The sequence below is a fragment of the Phoxinus phoxinus genome, assembly GCF_949152265.1.
Source record: "Phoxinus phoxinus genome assembly, chromosome: 18".
Lineage (NCBI taxonomy): Eukaryota > Metazoa > Chordata > Actinopteri > Cypriniformes > Leuciscidae > Phoxinus > Phoxinus phoxinus.
This window is the reverse complement of record NC_136893.1, coordinates 8630258-8644410: the sequence shown is the minus strand read 5'-3', so window position 1 is coordinate 8644410 and position 14153 is coordinate 8630258. Positions and strand designations below refer to the sequence as shown.

The following is a 14153-nucleotide window of genomic DNA, read 5'->3' as shown; positions in this document are numbered from 1 at the left end:
TCACTGTAAATCACGGCTTCGCGTGGCTTATTGCTTTATTTTCCATTTCAAATAAATGCTGTTCTTTTGAACTTTCTATTCTACGGAGCCCCTAAATAGAAAACACACAAAAGCATTGAAATATTTTTTTTTTCTCCCATGATTTCAGATTTTTTCCAAACACCATGTCCCTAAGAAATACGTAGGCCTACTATTCATCAAAGAATCCTGAACATGTCACAGGAATTATGTCACCAACCTGAATAGAAAGAAGAAGAAATTGTACTATGAATCTAGGATTAATTGTATAAAACATGATGGAAAAAAGCTCTGGAGCACCTTAAATAATATCATGGGTAGATAGAGTAATTTGACCCCATCATGGATTGAAGTGGAAGGATTGTTTATAACTAAACCTGTAGACATTGCAAATTATTTTAATGATTATTTCATTGATAAAGTTTGTAGACTAAGGCAGAAAATGCCAACATTATACTGTGTCAACTTATTCATGTATATCAGAAGAAATAATGAATGACAAGAACTGTTCATTTAAATTTCGAAAAGTGACAAGAGAAGAAGTAAAACAACTATTATTGTCTATTAATAATGATAAGCCACCCGGTACGGACAACCTGGATGGAAAGCTATTGAGGATGGTAGCAGACCACATTGCCACTTCCATATGTTATATTTTTAATCTGAGTCTTGAGAGGAAAGTGTGCCCACAAGTGTGGAAAGAAGCAAAGGTAATTCCCTTAGCGAAAATTGCTCGTGCTGTTTTTTCTGGCTCTAACAGTCGACCAATTAGTTTGTTACCTGCTTTAAGTAAACTTTTAGAAAAAAAAAAATATTTAACCAGATACAAGGTTATTTCACTATGAATGAATTGTTAAGCAAATACCAGCATGCCTATAGAGAAGGACATTCAACTTGTACAGCTCTTGTACAAATGACAGATGATTGGTTAAAGTATATTGATCACCAACATATTGTCAGAGCAGTATTATTAGATTTTAGTGCTGCCTTTGACATAATCGACCATAGATTGTTATTACACTCTAAAAAATGCTGGGTTGTTTCAACCCAATTTTGGGTCAAATATGGACAAACCCCAAACGTTGGGTTAAAAATGTAATTTAAAAATTTAACCCAACGGCTGGGTTTGTCCATATTTGACCCAAAATTGGGTTGAAACAACCCAGCATTTTTTAGAGTGTATAGGGAAACTCAAATGTTATGGTTTTACACCATCTGCATTAGCATGGGTAGAGAGCTACTTGAACACAGAGGGTGTATTTCAATGGAAGCTTCTCTGAGGTGAGGTCTGTAGCATGTGGGATTCCACAAGGGTCTTCATTAGGACCATTGCTTTTTTCTATCTTTACGAATGATCTCCCTCTGGTCTGTAAAAGAGCTTCTGTGTCTATGTATGCGGATGATGTAACACTTTATATGCCTGCACTAGCTTTAGAAAACATTACCTTCAGCTCTCAACAATGTGTTGCAGATGGTATCTAATTGGGTTATTGATAATAAACTTGTCATAAATATAGCCAAGACTAAAAGTATCTTATTTGGAACTAAATGTTCATTAAAAACAAGGCCCATGTTGGATTTAGTACTAAATAATGTTGCGGTTGAGCAGGTACATGAAATAAAGCTTCTTGGAGTAACCTTAGACTGTACTTTGTCGTGGTCAAGACATATAGAAGAAGTGGTGAAAAAGATGGGGAGAAATATATCTGTAGTTAAAAGGTGTTATTCGTTTTTAAATCCATATTTAACTAAACATGTTTTGCAGACCCTAGTGTTATCACACTTAGATTATTGTTCTGTGATTTGGTCAGGAACTACAAAGAAGAATTTAGGGAAACTACAGAGGGTTGAGAATAGAGCTGCTCGTTTAGCCTTTTTTTCTGTACAATAAGGGCTAATGTTAACAAAATGCACGACAAACTATTCTGGTTAACGGTTGATGGGAGGTTAAAAGCATCACTTCTTGGGTTTATAAACTAAATTAATGCATGGAAAACTCCTGACTGTTTGTATAGGCAACTTACTCTGAGTTCTACATACATATCTAACGAGGCATGCCGTTGTTGGTAAATATATTATTCCAAAATCCAGAACAAATTCAAAACAACGTGCAGTGTTGCATAGTGCTGGTTGAATGGAACTCTCTTCCAGGTCATATTGTTAAAACTCAAAATAATATTGGTTTTAAAAAACAAATAAAGGAATTTTTTATGTTAGCTTAGCCTATATTAGTAGATAGAGTATATCGTATGTGTGTATGTATATGTATATATATGTGTATGTATGTGTGTATATTTATGTGTGTGTATGTATATATGTGTATTTGTATTTCATGAGAATTTTTTTTATTATTGTTATGTGTTTTGTGTGGACCCCACACAAGAGTAGCGGATGCATTTTGTTGCATCAGCTAATGGGGATCCTAATAAATAAATAAACGAACAAAAGTATCACGGTTCCTACAAAAATATCAAGCAGCAGAACTGTTTTCAACATTGATAATAATGATAAATGTTTCTTGAGCAGCAAATCAGCATATTAGAATGATTTCTGAAGGATTATGTGACGCTGAAGACTGGAGTAATGATTACATTTCAAAAAACAATAAAATAGAAAACAATTTAAACTCTAATATTATTTCACAATACTACTATTTTGCTGAATCTTTGATCAAATAAATGCAGCTTTGAGAGACTTCTTTTAAAAAAAACATATCTTATTAAGTGACCCCAAAGTTCTGATAACATCCAACATTTCAAAAAGACCACTCATTCATATTCATAACCAAGTGTAGATTAGAATATGACCGTGCACATTTACATATCAAAAACTTGCTGGAGGCGTGGTTACTCATTTCACACACAAAACGATTAGTCAGTCACAAAAGAGGTGATTTACATATAGAACAATGGTCATGTTAAACTAAATTACAACTTTCTAGTGCAAATAACCTGAGAGAGGAGGGGGGAACAACACGTTGAAATGTGTTTTTCCTCTTCTGCCACAGTGGCCGAGGACATTGGACCTCACCAGCTGGAGCGTCTGGTGGAGCTACTGACAGATAGTGAGTGTGAGGAGTTCATCTCGGCCATGACTCAACCCGAGGACGACATCTTCCAACACTTGGACCGACTATCTGCAGAAAGGAACCAGTTACTGCAGTCAAGAAGACGCAGACACACAGGTAAACCGTGATAAACACAAGCGTAGTTTAAATCATCTCTAATAAATTGATACTTATTTGTTGTATGCTAATGAAACCCAGCAGTGCGGTGTGTGACGAGACACATCCTGCAGTAAATGAAGAGGTCATGAGCAGCCAAATGTATTTGTTTATCTCCACTGCACACATCAGTCTGCCGTTGAGTGGTCCACTCGAGAGACATCTCAAGCAGACGAATTGTTGATATAATACCTTTTCATCAGAAATGAAATCTATCGAGGTAGTGGGACATGATTGAATTGTTTAATTGCCTGAACAACTGAAGAGCTGGCTGCTTTCCTTCTGCCTGTCTGGAGCACGTTTGATATTTTGCATGTGTGTGTGTGATTGTCAGACAAGAAGCCCCCCTGTCGTTCGGCGCTGAAGGACTGGCTGCAGACTCACGGCAAGCAGATATACTACGACAGGCTGTCTCGTGCACTGCAACAGATCGGCAGGACTGACATCGCCATAGGTCGGCTGCACACAACAACACTCACACACACATACACACACACACACACACAGTACATGCACTGCACCACCACACTCAGTAAACAGTCAAACTGATACTACAATAATCTGTACACTATTGAGTTGAGATGCACAATATATCGTATAATAGATGCTCTTAAATTTAGGCGTATTTTTGATAAAGTATGTGTGAATTGATCAGATATTGAATATTTAATTGTGCATGCTCATGTCCTCTATTTTTGTTTATTTTATATCATTTAGACTACCGTTGTGTGCCGCACACATCTTGAAAAGTAAAGCCAAAAGAATTCAAACGCCCCCCTGGTGGCTGGCTTCAGTATAGATCATGAACCCCGCCCTCTCCATGTAATCAAATGGGACGCAAGCCAAACTAAAAAATCCAAGTACACTTTTCTGTCGTTTTTAATCACACTGCTGTATGTTCAAGTGTTTTACCAATACGTTTGGTTTTAGTTAGTTATTAGATGCTATAAAATTGGGGTGTAGCATCATGATTGACAGCTGTGCGCCTCAGGATCACTGCCAGGACTCGGGCTCCAAATGATGTCATCACAATTACTGGGATATTTTGGCTTCGTTTGGTGGAAGGAAGTTGTCCATCCTTTTTTACATTCTACTGTATACCTCCAACTTTCACTTAAATGTAATACTTATAAAAATGATAATGTAAAAATGATTTATATATCATTATAACATGATGCTTAAAGTCACATGTTAAATTATTAAAATGATTGATTTTAGTTTTTAATGTTTTATGTTTTAGTGTTATATTTCTCATTTTATTAAACACAAAATAGTATCAAATAGTTGAGTTTTATCGTTGTTTCTAAGGGGTCTACTATTCACTTTCCAAAATTCAGAGTCGTAAACATTTCTCTACATTTGATTTTTTTGTTTATTATAAATGACCAAATGCTCTACTTTGCAGAAGAAAGTATTTTAACTAAGGCTGCCCCTAACTAAAGATTTTTTGTTAACACTTTAGTTTATAGGGTCCAATTCTCACTATAAACTAGTTATTTATTTGCATGCATATATAGGATATTGGCTGTTTATTAGTACTTATAAAGCACATATTAATGCCTTATTCATTTCTGCATGGCCATATTCTGCATCCTACCCAATACCTAAACTGAACAACTACCTTACTAACTATTAATAAGCAGTTATTGGGAGTTTATTGAGGCAAAAGTTGTAGTTAATAGTGAGAATTGGACCCTAAACTAAAGTGTGACCCATTTTTCTAGTAGACTAGTAGTCGTTCATTTAACCCATTAGTTGACTAGTCGCACGTTTATGATATTAATTTAATTACTTACATATATATACACTGGGAGAGTAGCATGGGAAAATGGCTTGAGTTTCAGGGCTAAGAAAAAATCTTATATGTAACATTGCTAACATTGTTCTACAATACAGAAAAATACTAAAACCATAATAAATGAAGCGCTCAAGTGCACACGTAAAGCTTGCCGCAGATGCTGACCGATCATCTCAACGGGATAGTGGATGTGCCGACTGAAATGCATGTTCATTTAAACATGTCAAGCAGTAAGCAAGGTATAATTTAGCTTCCATACTCCGCACGAACACTTGGATATGCGCCTAATTACAGCGCACAATTATCGTCAACGTTAGAGCAAGAGACCATGTGAACTTAGGCTACTACTTACATGCTTCAAATGATAAGCCATGATTGAGAATGAATAATAAGCAAACATTTGGATTTCCTACCCAACATACTATAATTACAACATGGAACATCCATGTTAACAATCGGTAACACCTTATTTAACAGTGTCCTTGTTATTTGTAGTTACTGTAATAATAACTATAAATTATGTATAATTGCATGCAACTAACCCTAAACCAACCCCTATTCGTACTGTATAATTACACTGTAACATGGACACCTTAAAATAAAGTGTAACCTAACAATCTGTTCGTTGTGGATTTAAAATTTATTTGATCGACTAAGCCTCGTTTTGTCGAGTAATGTTTGGTTGACTACTAGAGGGTAGTCCGAATTTTAACATAGTAAAACGACATATTTCAACTTTAAGGACCCCTACAAAGCCACAGCTAACATGATATTCATTTACCAACATTAAAGTTTGTCAAAAACTTTTACAAAACTTTTTCCATCTCTTCTTCTTTTGTTTTTGCACACCACTAATGCAACGAGCACAGAGCTAATTCACAGTCATTCATCTTACACGCCAAAAGATGAAACTCAGCTGACTGCATAATGTTATTTTTATACATTTCTGATAGAACGCACTTTGCACCCTGTCACTCCTCTGCCAGTGATTGTGGTCCGGCGTACAGGCGACTCCACAGCCGAATGGCATCGGATATGAGAAGGTGCAAACGATATGACAGCAGGCTCGCTGGAGCTGACACCAGTTTCACTACACGCCATCTGTTCCTTTCATCATCTCCGTTAAAGGGAGAAAGGGATAAACAGGGAAGGAGAGAGGGGGGGGGGGGGGGGGAGATGACAGGCTAGACAGCCCAAGAACATCCTTCAGTCAAAAGCGGTGCATTGCAGAAAATAAAAATGATTCCTCTGCAAACACAGAAACTGACGCGTATGGGAAATGCACAATGCCGCAATTACAAGAGCTTTAATTGGCGGGCTATGATGAGCAGTAGCCACTCAGCGACAGCACCTTGGATAAATTGCATACTTATGTTCCGGCATGTGTGTCTTCTTCAGTTGTTCTTGCTTCATTATGCTTGGTACATTTATTGGGCCCTGCACACTTAGTTAATCTCATTTCAAGGCGTTCACGGAGGCTATTACTCTGTGTTTGATTTCTTAATGTGCTGCAAGAATTGCTGGTGTCTTGTACGAATATGAAATGAATGTCACAAATAAACCGCTGCTAGAGCTGCCTCCAGCATTATTGTCATCAAGTAATGAAGTGAATTCATGTTAAAAACCCTGAGTAAAGACAACGGTCACCACTAGACAACTGGACCGGAAGTAATGCATGTGCTTTTTATCTAACAGAGGTGGGTAAGAACATCAACCAGGACAAAACTCTTGCTATACAGAGATATGTGGAAGGCTACCATGAACTTGTTAGCCAAATGGAGAAGCATCAACCAGAAGATCATGAGGAGGTTCTGCAGTACTCTGCAAAACAGGGTGAGATGCCTCAGACAGTTTACAGATTATAGAAAGACTGATGTGTTTTAAATCATTTGAGTGGTATTCTTGGGTCTCTATTTTATCTACCCATAAAATATGTTATTATACAAGTACATTTTAAAGTGGTAATATTACATAAGTCTTTTTCCCCCTGAAGTCCTCTTATAATGTTAGTCTAGATCAGGGGTGTCCAATCCTGCTCCTGGAGGTCCACTGTCCTGCAGAGTTCAGCTCCAACCCCAATGAAACACACCTGAACCAGCTAATCAAGCTCTTACATACTAGACAGTTCCGGGAAGGGGTGTTGAATCAAGTTTGAGCTTAACACTGCAGGACAGTGGCCCTCAGGAGCAGGTTTGGACAGCCCTAGTCTAGGAGTCGTCAAGTTTCTGAGCACTGATTAGGCGTTGTTGATGAACAAACCTTGGAGGTCATGCGTTAATATTTTGGGTCTTCGACGTCAAAAACCTGAGGATCTCAGAACAAGCAATTTTGTCTGCTTAGTATCAGTTTCTGCTGAACTGGCCCCACTACTATTATTATTTTTTTAAAAATCTAAATATTATGTTCATATGTTTGCGGTTGGCAATATTTACCCCCGGTTTCACACACAAGGTTTAAGCCTAGTCCCAGACTAAAAGGCATGTTTGAGCTGTTTTAAAGCTACACTGTTGAAGTTGATTCTTAGCAAAAAAAATCTTTGTTCTTTCAAAATTATATGTGCTCATTCATCTGTAATTACTTCCACCAACTAATCAAGTATTCTCGTAAGCGTAGAATCTGCCATTCAGAATACATACGAGCGAGTCGCTTGAATGGCGGCAGCCCTGTTGCACCTCCATCTTGAAAATACATTAGCCATAGAGGGACATACCTGGAAATTCAAGCTTCGCCTTACACTGTGGCACCGTGACGAATGCGAGGGGGAGATTACTCGCGACTGCCGGCAGATAATACGGCCACCGTAGGAGTTAAAACGCCCTCGGAATAGGAGGGGCTAGAAAGTAATTTTCAGTTGGTAGTCATATACAATTTCACTGCTAAATGGGAGTAAATCCTACACAGTGTAGATTTGAATGAAAGCTACTTGCACTGATATATCTTAAAATATGTAACTGCCATTGTTTTTCACACCAGTAATGTTTTTTTTCTAAGGCATGTTTATAAAAGCTACTTAAATGTCCTAATTGAACTAAGGCCTAATCCTGGCTTAATCTGAGCTCTGTTTGTGAAACCAGTAGTGATTTGTCATTTGTTTTGAAAGAAGCTTCTTATTCTAAGAAAGACTACATTTAATTGATCAAAATGCAGTGAAAACAGTAATATTGTGAAATATTATTGCAATTTAAAAGTAACCGTTTTCTTAAAATGTCATTTATTCCTGTGATGGCAAAGCTGTATTTTCAGCATCATTACTCCAGTCTTCAGTGTCACATGATTCTTCAGAAATCATTTTAATATGCTGATTTGCTGCTCAAGAAACATTTATCATGGATCTCTGTTGATGGATAGAAAATTCAAAAGAACAGCATTTATTTCAATATAATTTTTTGTAACAATGTAAAAGTATTTACTGTCACTTTTGATCAGATTGCGTCCATGCGTCCTTGCTGAATACAAGTATTAATATCTTTTTTTTAACGTACTAAACATAGTTGTCTATAAGCAACTGTAACTTATCTGAAAATCAATGACTCATGCTAACAACTCTGATTGCTTCACAGCCAGAGGGTTCACCTGGAAAGACTTGGACTTGGTGGTGAAAAGGCAACCAGTGCCACCTTATCAGCACCAACTGCTAGACAGAACATGGCCTTTACTTTACGGCCTCCTGTCTGGATTTGCCATCGCGCTGCTCATGAGCGTGGCCATCTTTCTTATTAGCATATATGTATCCCGTGGCAACAGAACCAAATCCAGGTCTGAGCATAAACCCTGTTGCTGTCCCCTCCTCAGTGTTGTGACATCATCAGAGGTATGTCACCCAGAGGACACACGCATACCGAGTAATGAATGTTCAGGACAATAATGAAGCCATGTTCATCAGTATGAAATTAATTATTAAATGTGCCTTAGATGGCTGATTATGACCTGTGCTACTTGTCTCAAAGTGCCTTCTTATTGGCTGTTATCTCATCTAGTGTGCTATTTAAACTATAGTTAGACCGCCTATGCAGACACCTTCAGCGCAGACAGTTCCCACTGCCTCTCATAAAGACGTTTCTGCAATAAAGCACCTGACAGAACATAATGACAGCAATCTGTTACCTCCATCGGGACTGCTGCCATTGTCCTGTCAGTGATTTGATGGTGTGTAGGGGAGGCTGCGCTGGAATGCTGTTGCCTTGACAATCTTAGCACTTCCTGTTTCCAGTCCGCGACAGTGGCGGTGTGCTCGTCTGGCATTGAGGAAAAACTAATTATCCAGCCTGGCTTCTTCTCCCCTGAGCTTGCACATGCCCCCTGAAGCAATCCACAAGGCTAATAACAATGACAATGCCTGCAGACAATGCAGTCAGTACGTCAACCTCAGAGAGACAGAGACTGGGCGAGTGTGGCAATGAAAACACACGGGAGAGAGCGCTGAATGGTTTGGAACGCAGTACAGAAGGAACTAATTCACCAAGATGAGCAATGCAGCAGGAAATGAGCTCATACGCAAGCAAAGTGTCTCTCGCGCACACTGGGTCTCTCTTATCATTTAAGTGCTTCTCTTGTTCTAAAAAAAAAAAAAAAACATGCCCCTTCCTCATCCTCGTCCTTTTTCTTTCCTTTTATTTCTTCTATAATTGAACTAATTACTTCATTATACAAATCCAGACTAATGTGCTCCTGGAACCACACATCATGGATTAATAGTGGTGCTAAGCAGCAATTATAGGCAATTAGTTCATAAATCAACATCTAAACAAATTATAGTGCCGGGGAGGGGAGGTGTTGTATATTCAAAACACTGCGAGGGCCAAAAGGCCACATACTCAAACTTTAAGGTTCTGATTGCATCTGGTGTTAAGATGAGGGAGACACTTCCGTTTACTGGTGTTTTAATCCGTGTCTTTTGTCCACTTTCAACCACTTCTGTCCTTATTTCTTCGAGGGGGGTCTATGGGTGGGTAAATGTATGGGCTTTTTCTGATCTTTCGATGTAATGGATTAAATAAGCTCACGCAATTTACAGATGAACACGACGGAAAAACATACGGAGACATCAGCTTTCGTTTCTGCTCTGACAGCCGCAAAACTACTCCGAACACTGTGAGTGTGTGTTAGAAATCAGCAACGGTGAGAGAACATTGTGCTTGGTATGTTTTTCGTCAAACCAAACTTGGGTCTTTATCCGACAAAGTTTAAATCCCGTCTGGCTAGCGCACTTGCTATAATGTTAATGCATTAGGTCAGTAGGCGGAGAGAGGCGGCCTTTTGTGGCTATTCGGACACATAAGCGTTTACAATAGAACTGAGGCTGTCAAGACACCTCTGCATAGAGTTCCAATTAAATGCATATATGGAATTTTCAGGTCCAATTTGAGCGTCGAGGTCATTGAAATATTTTAACTGGTGATGAAACATTCTAATAAAAAATGAGATGAGAATTATCTCCGTGAATTATTAACAGTATTTTTCTAAAATGTGCAGTTGGGAATAGTTATGTCTGAAATTAATAAAAAAATATATATATTAGCTATTATATTAATTATTTACATTGGTAAGCCCTAGAAAACCTACTACCGGTATGCTTTTCTTTCATACGTATTCTTGGTCATTTGTTTTGTGTGTATATATTCATACATTATATATTCATTAATTGTATGCATGGTGAGTAAGCAGAGGGTAATGGCTGTTTCATGACCAGTTTGAACGAGTGAGCAAATTCGGACAGTGTGCCAGAAGGGCTACCGCTTTTGCATAGTTTGTGCTTGCTAATAATTATTTGAAATTTAGCAATCTGACAGCTCCAGTAGTCATGGAAACTATGTATAAACCTTAATTAAACAATTTAATAAATTTAAAAAAGGATTTTATACCTGTATGACATTACGCTAAAGCCACATTGGACCAGCGGTTTGGAAAATTGATGATTCAGCTGCGGGCGCCATCTTCAGGTCAGATGCGGGAATTCAGTCGGATATTCTCTAGTCCAGGCGATGAGCATACATAGGCTGAATCCAAAATCGTCGAGGGAATAGTGGGCAATTTCAGATTCTTCCATTGGTTGAACACTCGTTATTACGGTGCATTGTAGGATTGAATAAGTGCACTCGATAATGTCCACTATGGTTTCGGACACCACTACAAAAGGCTGTCCTGTCAAATAGTGCCCTATTTAAGGGTATACAGGGGTAGGCAAGTTCGGTCCTAGAGTGACTGTCCTGCATAGTTTAGCTCCACCCCTAATCAAACACACCTGAACAAGCTAATCAAAGTCTTCAGGATTACTAAGGCTATAGACAGGTGAGGGTTTATTTTATCAGGGTTGGAGCCAAACTCTGCAGGACAGTAGCTCTCTAGGAACAAACTTGCTTACCCTATAGGTGGTGATTTCACAGACAAGATTTCAAATAAGTGCCGTAAAGTTGAACAAATCATTACAGTTCTTCCAGTATTCAAAAGTCTTCTAAAGCCATACAATAGCTATAATAGGCAGAAGAATCTTTACTTCTGCCAGTTAATGCATTGATGATGATATACACACAAGAACTGTGTTTCCATACACCCAAAAGTGCACTGAATTCGACACCACAAAAAAGGAGCCACAACTGAATCCGAACATAAAGGAGTAGTTCATCAAAAATGAAAAGTCTGTATTTTCTCACCCTCACGTTGCTCCAAACCTGTATGCTTTTATTTTCTCTACGGAACAAAAGAAGACATACTGAACAGTATGACCAGAAGATTAGACCACACTGACTTTCCTTGTACGGACACAAAAAAAAAACCATCTCAAAATATCTTTTATGCCCTACAGAGAAAAAAAACCCCATACCAGTGAGTAAATGATGACATAATTCTCATTTTATGTGACCTATCCCTTTAAGTTTAAATGCAGTTTTTGCTCCTTTATCTGTGGTGTGTGCTTCTTTTGGCTGGTTCTTTCTTGTATTGTGAATGTGGCAGGTTTAAACATGCAGTAACCCTTAAACATTTTCAGCAACCCAAATTGGTAGTTCTTATTTAAACAGCCATTAAATGACCGCTAATATGAAGCATGAGCCATTTTGAAATAGTTACAGAATCTGAACAAAGAAGACAATCATCATATTACTAGGAGGTTAAAATGTTGCTGTATTTTGCAGCGTTTAAGACACAGGGTCAAGTAAAAAAAAAAAAACTGGAAACTGTGGCTCAATATTTGTTGTACAGTACAACAATGGACCAATCAGATGTATCTAATAAGCTTCTCTAGCGGCAGTGTATTGGAGTTAACGCGCTTATAAAAGTCCATTATGTTCCTCCCAGTTGTAATGCAAGAATGCAGCCTTTGCAAACAAAAAATGACGTGTGACACAAAGAATATCTTACAGTACATCTGACATGTCTGTCTTCCTGTTCCTCTACGATCAGTAATGATTTGCTGATGGTGTTGAAATGCCATGACACAGCAAGCAGCCAAAAACTCATCTATACAGCGCAATGAAGACAATGCCTTGGTGCAGATGGGCTCTGTCAGAGAGAAATACATAACAACATGAGTATATTGCCACTCTCTCTGACAACTACTATTTTTGTTTGTCCCTCATGCACACATATAAATGTCAAAAAAAGTCATTCTGTCTCTCTCACACGCGCATGAAAACAGATGGAGACACACATGGCTTAACAGACTCGTCCATGCATTCTCACAAAGTCTCATCCAAACTTTGAATAAGATGATGCATGTACAGTAGGCATTTTTGCATTGTGTGACATGCTAACGGAGATATTTAAAAAGAGAAGCATAAAAAATATAATTCATTAGAGCCCAAAAATAGATGTAAGCATCCTATTTGAAACATTCAAAATAATGCGTTTTGTCGAATAAAAAGACATATTTAAAGTTTGTTAGGTTCACATCGGAACAACATTGAACAGACTACCTCTGTCTGTCACATCATATAAAAAAAATATAGCATCTGCACTGACTTGAAAGCGTTTTAACAGCATGTGCTTTCCATTAGCAAGCCTAATGTCAAATATGATCTCTACAATAAAGCTCTTAACAGATGGACATCAAACCAATGTTCTTCTGTCGAGAATGATTGATTGACATCCTCTTAATTCAGCTTTTTCCTCAATGGTTTTTCAACCGGGGTTTAATAGACAGATATATTGACAAATTTAAGACATACAGAAATGTCTATAATGCAATGTGTTTAAACATTTATTTCTAAATGTTGTTATTTATGTGTGATTTGTCTATATTATTAATACAATATATTACATTAAGTCATCAAATAAACTCTTGCCTTTTAATTTCATAGGGTTCTTGGGTTGTAGATGGTGAAAACTGAGTGACCTTGTGTTATAAATGAGTCACTGAATCATTCATTCAACCTATTCGTAACTCACATGACAAACAGAATGGCTGCGTCCGAAATTGCATACTTTCTTGAGTAGGTACTTATTTTGAATAAGTAATCACGACATGTAAAAAAGTATGTTCTAAATAGTATGACTCTGTGTAGTATGAGTGTAAACTGGACATACTTGCATCGCTTCATTGCCATTCATAAATCCTTTCCAGTGGCCTCATGGGACAGTAAAGTGTCCATATGCACACTCCAGAATCTCGCCGGAAGTAGAAAGTCATCCGGGTACTTTTTGCCTTTTCTTTTGAGTAATCCCATGAGTAATCCGAGTGTGTAACTGTTGTGAAAATTAACATTTCAAAGTTTTTTTTTTTTTTTTTATCTATATGTTCCCTTCAACTTTAATGGGGATTTCAAATACCTGTGCTTCATGCTCCCCCCTCCCCTGAGTCCCCTCAGTCTTAGATCATCATCCTTCTCCCCTGCACCAAAGCGATCGGGTCTCCATGGAATGTTTAGTATCATTAGATGATTTTACCTGATTTGTGCATTTGCATCTTTAACATCTCTCGGGTACCCACGCGCATTTAACACAGACAGATCCCGTCTGTAAGCCATCTCCTACTCACGTATACTGTTGAGATTACATCTGTGATGTAAAAGCTAACTTTTTAAACCGTATGTTTCCGAAGTTGTGTGACGGCTTCCTTCAGAACACAGACGAGTCTCTTCATTGAAGTTTTACTCAAGCTCTCCAGGTTGACTTGACAGA

At 37.9% G+C, this 14153-nt stretch overlaps 1 protein-coding gene and 1 long non-coding RNA gene across 2 annotated transcripts; one reads left to right on the top strand and one right to left on the bottom strand.

Moving 5' to 3' along the window:
* Positions 1 to 2866: 2866 nt before the first annotated feature.
* On the top strand, positions 2867 to 8971 carry tmdd1 (transmembrane and death domain 1). The gene is made up of 4 exons (XM_079589015.1): positions 2867 to 3202; positions 3576 to 3695; positions 6735 to 6872; positions 8600 to 8971. Exons 1-4 carry the CDS (start codon positions 3001 to 3003, stop codon positions 8902 to 8904), a joined length of 765 nt encoding a protein of 254 aa, XP_079445141.1. The 5' UTR covers positions 2867 to 3000; the 3' UTR covers positions 8905 to 8971.
* On the bottom strand, positions 3066 to 14153 carry LOC306986120. The gene is made up of 4 exons (XR_013794909.1): positions 13803 to 14153; positions 13560 to 13718; positions 12408 to 12536; positions 3066 to 3154 (listed from the first exon to the last, which is right to left on the bottom strand). It is a non-coding gene; the product is annotated as an uncharacterized lncRNA (long non-coding RNA).